Raw genomic sequence first — 11547 nt, 5'->3', positions numbered from 1 at the left:
AGAAAGCCGGGCAAAGGGAAAAGCAATGCCAAGCTGGAAGAGAAAAGCCAAGTGCATGTGGGAAGCCCCCCATCGTCCTTATGGGGCGTGGCCTCTGTGGGGGCGTGGCCTTCGTGGGCACGTCTCCCAGCAGGTGTCAGGGGCGGGGCCTCCTCACCTCCTCAGCCCGTACACATAGCACACGGCGATGGTCTCCACCAGGACAATGAGCAGCAGGGACAGCGTGGCAGCGTAGTCATTGAATATGTCGAACCAGTAGTTGCCAGACTCCATGGTGAACACCAGGCCGATGACGCAGTTGACAAGGCACACCAGACCTAGGGCCACGAGACCACATGCTCACCTGCCTGAGACCCCCACCCGTTCATCCAGTTTCCCATGCACCAGCAGAGCCATGGACCCCACGGGGACTCGGCCATGGACTGGCCTCTCTGCCTGTGTATGTCACAGGTGTGTGTGTTCAGGGGGCCGCAAAGGTGTCCCAAGGAGTGTGTGTCTGCACAAGTCACTGATGTTAATTCAGGGAGCTGTCCTGCAGGGGGCATCGAGCTGGGTGGAAAAAAGAAAGTTGTGGGCACTGCTGTCCTGGTGGAGGAGTCCCAGCTGGCCTGTGGGTCTGGTGATGCTGTTTACCCCCAACAACTCAGCCCCTGAGCTCATGGGAGGCGAATTGGGGTACCCCTCTCAGAACCTCCTAGAGAGGACTTATGGCTGGCCAGAAGAGGGAGTAGGGAGTGGAGAGGAAGACAGGAATGTTTCCCCAGCTCCCACTATACATTCCCCAGGCACATGTTATGCATTGGGTCTGATAGCCTGGGGAACCCCCTTTAACAGACGGGGAAGCCAAGGCTCAGACATATGGAGGAACTGTCCCAACATCCCACAGCATGTAAGAGGTGGAGTCAGGATTCAGACAGAGGCTCTTCTGCCTCCATAACCCAGGTTCTTGTCCCAGTCTCTACTGGCTGAGTCCCCCAGGGACCCCACAAAGTATTTGACTCTCAAGCTCCCACCTGCTCTTCCCACTGCCACACCATGTCCCACCAGACACCAAGCCCCCATGCCATCTTGAGGGGACACACCAGGAGAAGGGGCTCCGTGCTGGCCGGGAGCTAACAGCAGACATCCTGCTGCTACAGAGACCAGGTGTGAGGAGCGATGCTCAGTGCTAGAGCGTTCCGACAAAGGGCGGGCAGCTCCACCTGGCTGGTCAGGACTTTAAGGGGATGGGATGGGAGCTGGCTAGGATTCGGGCTGGGAGAAGGGACATCCTACATGTGGTGGGATGGCGTCATCGTGGGCAGGGGTGGGGGCCACAGGGTCCCCCAGACCCCACCAGCTAGGATGTTGGAGCAGATGGATGGTGGAATGAATCAGGGAGAGGGGTGATTAGAAAAACAGGTTCTTTCCCTAACAACCCAAATGCCCCCCAGTAGCAGAATGGGAGATACACGGTGGTGGGTGGTCTTACAGGGGATCAGTTACCAGGCAGGCGCGAAAGTGACAGACCAACGGCCACTTGTAACAACGGGGTGGTCTGTACAGAGTTTGGTGAAGACAAGAGACACAGAGAGCACAGATGGTGTGATTTCATTTATATGAAGTTCAAGAGTGGGAAAAACAATCCTAAAATGGTAGCAGTCAGAGAGAGGTGGCTTTTGAGGCTGGGGGCGTACTGACTGGGAAGGGGCGGGGAGGGGCTCTCGGGGGTGCTGGAAATGCTCTGTATCTTGACTTAGGTGGTGGTTACTTGGGTGAAAACATGTAAAAATCATTGAATCTCTGTTTAAGAAATGTACATGTTATCATTGTTACTCTCATTTGAAACAAAGATCAAAGCAGATTCTCTTCTAGCCTGAAGAGTTTTGAGCACCATACTGGTGGGTTTGGCCTTCCCCAAGGCTGGGGTGGCCACCATGCTTCCCCATGATGGAGAACCAGAGGCACGGGTGAGTCACGCGCACCAGGTCCCAGATGGCCCCGAGGAGGAGAGACGGTGGCAGACCCGCTGGGAGGTGGCCGCCTGAAGCACACAGCTCGTCCATCTGCTCGAGCCCCCACGCCCAGCCCTCCCTGAGCCCCGACCTCCTCCACGGACGGGCCCCCTCACCGGAGATGGCCTCCTTGGGCAAGTGGCTGGAGATGACCTTGCTGTCGGTCAGAGGCGTGAGGATGGCCGCCGTGTTCCCCAGCATGCTCCCAATGCCGAGCATCAGCAGCATGAAGAAGTAGAGCACCGACCACAGCTGGGACACCTCCATGTTTTTAATGGCCTCGGTGTAGACGATGAAAGACAGGCCAGTGCCCTGGACCGCCTGCCCGTGGTAAGAAGACACCAGTTACACACCCAAGGGGCTTAGGACTCCTTAGGCACACCTGATGCGAAGCTACTTGAGGGACCTGGGGGTGGCCAGGAGAAACCACATGGTTGAGTTGGCTTTGCCATCTGCACACCGGCCCCTCGGGCTTAGCGGAGCTGGGTAGAAATGTGAGTTGTCAGGAGCCCGTGTTTGCAAAGTGGGAGGAGATATTTCAGTCATTTTGGAACACTGAGCTCCCCTCTCCGGTTCCAACTCACATTAATTCTGGATGAAATACAGTCAACAAGGTTTGGATAATTTCTGCTTCCAATATCATGACCACCGAGGTGTTCTGAAGCCTCAGTGGCTGGGAGGAGAGGTGGGCGGGTGGAGTCACAGGACCTGGGAGGACAGGGTTGCTCCATGGTCAGATCCCTGCAGGGATACCACTGGTGTGGAGATATCGACCCACGGAAACAGACCCCGGCGCTCCTGCTTAAAGACAGACCCTCCAAGAGGGTTGGAAGAGGTCTTCGGTTGGGGGGATGCCCCCTGGCTACCAGCAGCAGAAGCAAACCCTCGCTGGGGGCAAGTTCCCCCAATTTAGACCCGAGGGACCACCAGAGAGGATCAAGCATCGAGCTTGCAAACACATTTATACACCCACGAGAAGACAGCCACTGAGGAAGGAGTCAGCAAGAATAATTCCCCAAGAATGGCCGATGTTGGTTGGACCGGCAGACTCATGGCATGCCAATGAGCGTAGTGGGGTTCTCCGGCTCTGGGTGCGGACAGCAGGGCGTGAGCCCTCGCAGAGAATCTACAAACGGCAACAAAACCTGCTAAAGTTGCCTTGCTTTTTATCATTAATATGAGCCAACAAATTCTCAACAGCGTCAACGATAACACAGACTGCCTTCCCTCTCCTGCCCAAGGCCACCCTCGGAACAGCTACGTGTGACCTTTTCAAAGAAGCAGATAAAATTGCCAAGATAAATGTAGCACAAGAAACTATTAGCATGCAAAGCAAATTCGAGAAAAAAAAATCCTGTCTAACAAGTTATCGGACCAAAAGGCTCCATCGACAGCTAAATACCACATAGAGCTGAAGAGAAAATTAGCGAACTGGGAGGTGCATCCCAGAAATGGATCCAAAATGAAGGGGAAAAAAAAGATAAGAAGTTGGGAAAACATAAAGGAGAAACGAGCGGACACGAAGGGTGGGGTACAAAGGTCTGGAAGGAATTCTGGAGCAGAGAGACAGAAGTACAGGCAATGATTAAGAGGTAACAGGTATGAATTTCCCAGAACTGATAAGACACGCGGATCTGTGGATCCAGGAAGCCCAACCTCACCCAAGCCCACGCTGGATAGATAAAAAATACATCCGCGCTTAGGTGGCTAAGGCCAGAGTCCAAGGGAAGGGCACAGAGAAATCAGAGCGAAAGCACTGGGCAGCCGATTGCTTCCAAGAAGGACAGGCATTTCCAAAGCAACAGTGGAAGCCAGAATCACATGGCAAACATCTCCGAAGTGTCCCAAGAAGGTAACTGTAAACCTGGGATGTTCTATGCAGGGGAGACGGTCTTCAAAAAGAGGGGACTGAACATTTGCATACAGACGACACCGGAGGAAATTTATCCTCAAGAAACAGGTGCTATGCACCTGAAATGAATATAGTGCTGCAGTTATACTGGAATTAAAATTAAAAGGGGGGGAAAAGCAAGCACTCTAAAGGAATGCATTTTAAGGGAGAAAACAATCCTGGAAGACGTCTGGTGCCGGAGGAAATGGTGAACCGGTAAAAAGGCAAACACACGGGGAAAGACACACACTGTCCTGTGAGACAGCCCAGCTTCTACGTGGGGGCTGAGGAAAAGACAGACGTGGACACAGATGGTATTTCAAACTAGAGGGACGAGATGAATGCGTGCTACGTCCTTGTGCTGTTTGGGCGGGAAGTCAAGATCTTGTTGAATTTCAGATCTGGGTCAAATAGGCACAGGACAAATTCGAGAGGAGCAATTCGCTAGGTCAGTTCCAAACAGCAGAGAATAAAGCTGCATGTGGAGGGAAAAACCAGCAACGAACATAAAAGAAAAAGTCTGAATAAATCAGTAACCCCCTCATTCTCGGACACTGAGCCAAGCTCAGAAGTCAGGGAGGAAACCTCCCAGGGGCCCCCAAACAAAAAGGAACTTTGAAATGAGAACACCCAACAGGAGCTGAGGCCCAAAGGGAATGGATCAAGGCCTCAAAGGCTGGGGGCTGGGGGCCAGGCGGTGGGGGCGAGGGGCTGGGGGTCAGGCCACAGGCCAAGGGTGGGCAGGGAGCCAGGAAAGACAGTGCTGCTTCGTGCCTGCAATGGGCGGGTCAATACTAGTGATGCAAGCCGACTGCCAGAGCCAGAGCCAAGGTTCCCGGGGAAGGTGACCCACGTGGACAGGGTGCCAGGGTTCAAGCCACCAAGCACAGCTGCAGGGAGGCTGGGCCCATCAAGCTCGTCAGCCACAGGAGAAGGAGCCCTGGGGCACCCGCATTCCCAGTTGCTTTAAGCTGTTTAGCCACCCGTTGGCCGGTTGGCCATGGAGACAGACACCTCTAGCCATGGCTTAGACAAGAAGGCTCGTGATCCCAGCATGACGGTGACAGAAACAGCTCCAGGCCCTGGGGTTCCTCAAATGTGGCACCCTCGGATGGACTCAGGAGGACAAAAGGCCTCCCGCTGGGTATGAACCTGCAGGTTCCCCCACTCACAGTGCCCCCGCTGTCCTAGGCATTTGCAAAGATGGTGTCACTGCATCTGGGAAATGACACACAGGTTTGACACTAAGGCTGACTGGAGAACCCTCCTCGCCTTGCCCTTGTCCCCGGTGGGCGGCTCTCGGCGGAGAGAAGCAAGCCAAGACCTTGCCCGCGCCTTACCGTGGCCAGCTCTGACTGCAAGCTGCAGTTTTTCATTTGCGGGAGCACCTCGCTGTATTTGTCGGGGAAGGCGGATGCCAGGTAGCCCTTCACCTGCTCCAGGTTGCTTGTTGTCAGAAAGCCATCTTCCAGGTCGAAAGCATTGGTCAGCAGCAGAATCACCCTGCAGAGCAGAGCACCAGATGGACCGTCGCTGATTAGAAAGGCCACGGTCACCGAACCCTCTTGAAGCCTGGCTGCCGGGGGTCCCTCCCCTTTGATGGAGCACGGTCTCTCCAACAAAGGGACTCTGTGCATCGGTGACCTTTTAAAGGTTAGGGGAAGCGGATTTTGAATGGCTTTGAAGGAGCCTCAAGGAGGACCAGAGATGAGAAACCAACCAGCCCGGCTAGACCACATTCACCCCTGGGCCAGCATTGTCCGACAGGATGTCTGCGATGATGGGAACAGTCTATGTCAGCGCTGCCCAGTGCGGCCCCCACTAGCCACGGGGGGGGGGGGGGGGGGCGGGGGCGGCTGAGCGCTTGAATGTGGCAAGTCTAACTGAGAAACCCACTTGAATTCATTCACATTTAAATGGAAACCAACTTAAACAAAAATTTAATTAATGGACTTAATTGAACTAAAATCACAACTGTTTCGATTAATTAAAAATTTAATCAACTAATTTAATTGGTTTAATCAAAATTTTAATTAATTATGTAAATCCATCCCATTTAAATCTGTAAGTAGCCGCTTGTGGCTAGTGACTCCCATATGGGATGGGGATGAGGTTTGTCGTGTTTTGGGTAAAGGGGGGCTCAGAGAGCAGATTCTATCCCCTCCACGGCTCACCCGGAGAGCGCTCGGTTACTTCGAAGTCAGGGAGACGGGGCAGAAGACACTAAGGTTTGTCTGATGAACTGCCCTCAGCACTCAGGCAGGGGTGCCCGGGTTGGGGCCCTGGCTGGAGGGTTGCAAGGCCGGTGCCCTCTGCCCCTCACCCCTTGCCTTCCCGGCACCCACCTCTTCCCAGGTGGCCCTGGAAGCGTGGGGGGCGTGCCCCCACCCGAGGCCCCAGGGCTCCTGGGGCAGACCCGGGCCGGGCTTACTTGTTCAAACAGCTCTCGTAGTTGAAGGTGGCCTTGAAGCCATAGATGGAGAAGGTCACGATGCTGGCAAAGATGGAGGTGGCGCTGTTGATGAGGGACACGATGACGGCGTGCTTCTGGCAGTTGTTGGACGGCTCGTTGTAGCTGGCGAAGGCGATCAGGCTGCCGAAGCCCAGGCCCAGGGAGAAGAAGATCTGGGTGGCCGCGTTGATCCAGGCCTTGGGGTTGCCCAGCTGCTCCAACTGCAAAGCCGGCAGGGGACGGGGCCGCTGAACCAACACTGTGACCCACTGCCTGGGGGCGGGAGGCCTGGCGGGGGTCCGAGCATGCCTGTGCCCCCCGGGCCAGAGCCTGTCCACACCCCAGCAGCTGACACACACATGCATCGCTCACGTCCGATCCTCCACAGCGCTTTTCCCGGGGACGTGTGCCGTCGAAACGTGCAAGGTCAAGTGTGTTAAAAAGGCACTGAGCCCCTGATCCATGACCAGGTGCCGCGGGGGGCTGCACGCCCGAGATGGAGGTGGCGCGGCCTGGTGCGGGAGGTCTATGTCTGGGTTGACACCGGGGGCCATTTGGAATGTGGGGGGCATTTCGGGGCGGGGGGGGGGCCAGAGCCATAGTCATTTTGTTTCCAGGGACCAGATTTGCTAAATGAAGAACCATTTTGTCCAAAAGGCAATAGTGCCCCCCTTATCTCCAATACCCTGCCAATGGACGAGCATCAGCTGCGGGGGGCCAGGGAGCAGGGGGGGTGGGGAGGGATCACAGAATACCCTGCAGAGTGTGGATTCACCCCTGTAGGGAAAGGGGTGCGTGGAGGTGCGCAGGCAGGAGAGAGAGGAGGCTGGATGATAAATCACCTGGTCCACAGGCTGCCAGGGGGGTGCGAGGTTGAGAGTGGGGGCCCAGAGGCCAGTGCCCCCAGAATGAACAGGGCTTGGGGCCAGCCTGGCTGGGGAGGGGACCCAGAGCCACAGGTAATCCACACAGCTCCCCCACCCAGCCTGATGGGGTCCCACCCACCTTCCCGGGTCTCCCCCTTTCCACCCATCCTGGAAGACGGCATGTCCTCCTCCCTCCAGTCCCTACCTTGGGTGTGAACATGTACGCCAGGCCGTTGGTGGCTCCGTGGAGCGTGAGGCCCCTGACCAGGTAAATGATGAGCACACAGTAAGGCAGCAACGCGGTGAAGTATACCACCTGCGGGCACCAGAGGGCACCAGAGAGCAGAGTCAGCCTCCCGGGGACCCGCCCACCGGGCCCCTCTGTCCCTGGGACAGACCCGTGGTCCCCATAGAGCATAGCACACTGTCTCCGGCACAGGCTACTGACGGCTGGAAAGGCAGGACCACTGGTTCTGAGTCTGGGCTGGGGAGCTGGCGCACGGGCGCATTTGCCTGCCTCTGTAACTGCCAGGAAATGTGTGTCCGTAGACCAGAGGAAAATGGGTAGGAGGCCTCTGCCTTCCACCCTCCCTTCGACTGGACCTTATTCCAGAAAGGATTTGAGTAGACTTAGCACATTGCTATTTTTAATTGCTAGACGAGAGACAGTGTGAGCGATCCAGTAAGATGAGCCCAAAAAGAAAGGCAGGGGCGCCTGGGTGGCACAGCGGTTAAGCGTCTGCCTTCGGCTCAGGGCGTGATCCCCGCGTTATAGGATCGAGCCCCACATCAGGCTCCTCCACTATGAGCCTGCTTCTTCCTCTCCCACTCCCCCTGCTTGCGTTCCCTCTCTCGCTGGCTGTCTCTATCTCTGTCAAGTAAATAAATAAAATCTTTAAAAAAAAGAAGAAAGAAAAAGAAAGAAAGAAAGAAAGAAAGAAAGAAAGAAAGAAAGAAAGAAAGAAAGAAAGAAAGAAAGAAAGAAAGAAAGAAAGAAAGAAAGAAAGAAAGAAGAAAGAAAGAAAGAAAGAAAGAAAGAAAGAAAGAAAGAAAGAAAGGCAGCCCACAGGCTGTGTGTGTGAGGCTAGACCCTTCGGGAGCCAGCCTCCTTCCTCTCTGAGCTTCCCAGCGGCCCCAGCTCTGCAGAAAGCACCAGTACTCACACCTCTGATATTGTCTTGAGAGGGAAAAAAAACCCCAAAACCTCAGGGGCTTGGAGCAAGGGCATGTCTCTCCAGCACTGAGACCCAAGAGAAGTTTGGCCATGAGGGCTCGTGAAGGAAAAGTGACGATGTTGGTGTGGGGGCGATGTCCCTATTAGAAATACGACAGAAATTCAACGATCTGATTTTTTTTTCTATGAAAGGCTTCCCTCTCGCGGGCTTTAAAACTGCACATGAACGGAATTTTTGGTCCACCAAATCTTTTCCTGCTGAGAAGCATCACAAGCTCAAAGACGTCTGATCCTTGGTTTCCGTGGTGGTTTCGGCAGGAGTCGCTACTCTGGTCCTGCTCACGCGAAGTCTTACACGGCCTTCAAACGGGGACCTCCAGGTGCACACGTGTCCGTCCAGGCCCGGCACGTCCTCTCTGAATGGACTCTTATAGGCACCAGAGCCTTTTTGCGTAACGCACAGGAATATTTTGCAAAAATTCTTCTTGCGAAAGCAGTTTGCTTGAAGGTTGGGTCCTCCTGTGAGGCATCTGGTTGGAGGCCCCTGTCCAGGTGGGCTTGGACTGGATTGCACTCGGCCCTCCATTCCTGTGGAGGTGTGGCCCCATCTTCCCTGGAAACTTCCAAGGCCACTAGAGGAGGGGTCCGTGCCCTTTCACCCTGGGGGCACAGCAGGCAGAGAGGGGGCGCATCTCTTATCGCTGACTCTTTCCTGAGGTTGTCCTAACTTGAGAAGAGTCATCAAGCCGCTGACTTGACAAGAAAATAATCCAGGAGCGAGATGGAGACGGGTTTTATAACGGCGAGGACACCGGGCCAGGGAGCTGAAGAACATTGAGGGGGACAGGAGAGGGCTGACCAATGTCCATAACCAGGGGACACTTAGGGGATACTGAGGGCAGGCCCTTGGAACTCCCCTCCTTCCCCTCAGGTCAGTAAGTTTCCTGGAAGCACTCTGGGCTCATTCCTCCCCCATTAGGGAAGCTGGACATGTGATCCGGCCTACACCATGGGGAGAAACCATTTCTTTTTTTTTTTTTTTTAAAGATTTTATTTATTTATTTGACAGAGATAGAGACAGCCAGCGAGAGAGGGAACACAAGCAGGGGGAGTGGGAGAGGAAGAAGCAGGCTCACAGCGGAGGAGCCTGATGTGGGGCTCGATCCCAGAACGCCGGGATCATGCCCTGAGCCGAAGGCAGACGCTTTAACCGCTGTGCCACTCAGGCGCCCCGGGAGAAACCATTTCTGACCCACCTATGACATCTCTTGGCGCGTGTGTGTGTGTGGGGGGGAGATTCCAAGAGAAGAGGCCAGGAAATGGCACACAGAATTACTCCCCATAAATAAAGCTGTTGGGGCACTTCTGCATGGAGACGGGGCTGTGGCTCGAGCAGAGGAAACAGTAAGAGTAAAGAGTTCACGGCATGACATGACCTTGTTTCGCACATTTATAAATGATCTCGAAAAGAGAAGGCCTCACAAAATCTCCAAGTTTACAGACGCAACCCTCAGATCTTTTGTCACGTTCCTAATAATCTGGCAAAGACAAATTGCAAAAAACTTTTTTTTTTTGAGCACCAAAGAGGAGCCAAGCTTTGAGATGGGACAGAGCGAGTAGCTGCAGGCTGTAAGTTCTTCCGGAGAAGAGTCACTAGTCCCTCGGCTTGGCCATGGGATGGGCGCGGTACTGGGGTCATCCCAGTGTACCTAGAATATCATGAGTAGTTCTAGTCCTGCTGCCTCAAGAGAAAACATGGTGGGGCTGGAGGAGGCGACCCAGGTGGTCAAGAGGATGAGGACAGGAGGCCTCTTAGGACCTTCTGAAGGGAAAAGTTGGGATGAATTCTGTCTTGAAAGTATGGAGAGAACAAACAGGAGGTAGCTCACCAGACCAAGAGGAGGGGGCGTCTCAGGGGCCAAGGTGGGTCTGCCCCCGGGTCTGCCCTCACTGGTTGGTGCCCTTGGGCAGGTCCCTGCGCCCCTTGATGCCTCACGTGAGTGGGGTGATGAACTCTACTATGAAGGGCTCCTGCCAGATGGAGACGAGGTACACGCCCAACCCCCAGGGGATTAGCCAGAATGATTGCGCGAGTATGAGGACGGGGCGCGCCCCTGGGGGCCAGGACGTCTGCTGCAGCTCCAGAAAGATGCCAGGTGCCGGAGAGACTGCAGGAACACTTTCCCCATGGGGCAGATTAAAGAGCATCTCAGCCCCTGCAAGAGTATAAACCTGGGGGTGCACCAAGGAGAGAAGGTTCGTAAATCAGGCCGGACAGCTCTGCAGGGTCATCGACAGCAGCTTAGAGCGAAGGTTCTCAGACTCAGCAGCCGATTAGACCCACCTGGGGGAGCTTGTATCATCCCGATGCTCAGGTCCCTCCCCACACTGATGACTCCAGGGCCTCCCGGGGGCGGGGAGGACGGAGACACCAGAGTTCTAGAAGCTCTCTGGATAACACTGATGGGCTGCTAAATTGAGGGCCAGCGGCTAGGGCATCTCGGGGACATCTCCAGGGAAGGGAAAGCTCACTGCCTAGCTGCTGGGTGCCCCTTGCGTGGTACGGATTTGGGGCTGGCGGGTGCAGACTTGCTCATCTCTTGAGGTGGTGGGAAAGGCTTCCTTTCAAGATTGCAACTTCGAGCACCACTGGCCATGTGCCTGGTGGCCTGGCCGGTGACTCGTGTCCGTACCCTCCTCCCCAGCGCAGGTCCTCCCCCGCGCCCCCCTCCCCCGAGGGTGGCGGGCAGCCCGCTGGCACTGCCCGGGCCCGGGCAGCGGCTCTGCTGTCCCCACCTTGCCGGTGGTCTCGGTGCCCCGCAGGATACACAGGTAGACCACGAGCCAGGCCAGGATGAGGCAGAGCGCCGGCTCCCACTGCACGCGCCCGCTGTCCTGGATGGACGGGGAGATGTTGAGGGTCTTCCGGTACCAGAAGTACTGCGTGGAGGACGCCTTCTCGCACTCCTCATCATAGCCCGTGCGGTTGTCGTTCAGCGGACACACGGCCCACGGCAGGGGCTCCTTTGGGATCAAAAGCAGCATTAGGCAGACAGGTGAGGGCTGAGGCCGGAGGGCAGAGTGGGAAGGATGGGGATAGCCCTGATGGGGGGGCGGCTCAGGGGTGGAGAAGGGTGCTGGTCCCCAAAGCACAGGCAGCCTGATGCCTG

General features: G+C 55.6%; 1 protein-coding gene across 6 annotated transcripts in view; it reads right to left on the bottom strand.

Annotated features, from left to right (window-relative positions):
- The window catches only part of SLC6A20 (solute carrier family 6 member 20), a 33284-nt gene that overhangs the window by 4315 nt on the left and 17422 nt on the right, over positions 1-11547 (bottom strand). For all 6 annotated transcript variants that reach the window (XR_006776301.2, XR_006776300.2, XM_045778543.2 and 3 more), the window contains exons 4-9: positions 11174-11401; positions 7409-7519; positions 6317-6558; positions 5226-5388; positions 2111-2315; positions 158-317 (exon numbers count right to left, since the gene is read on the bottom strand). Coding sequence is in view for 4 of the 6 variants with exons in the window: in XM_045778543.2 (XP_045634499.2) it covers positions 158-317; positions 2111-2315; positions 5226-5388; positions 6317-6558; positions 7409-7519; positions 11174-11401 (1109 nt within the window). In the remaining 2 variants the exon portion in view is untranslated. The remainder of the gene's footprint in view (positions 1-157; positions 318-2110; positions 2316-5225; positions 5389-6316; positions 6559-7408; positions 7520-11173; positions 11402-11547) is intronic.

Source organism: Ursus americanus, chromosome 14 (assembly GCF_024610735.1).
Source record: "Ursus americanus isolate L20-20 chromosome 14, mUrsAme1.1.p, whole genome shotgun sequence".
In the NCBI taxonomy this organism is placed as follows: Eukaryota; Metazoa; Chordata; class Mammalia; order Carnivora; family Ursidae; genus Ursus; species Ursus americanus.
This window is presented reverse-complemented; position numbering and strand designations above follow the sequence as displayed.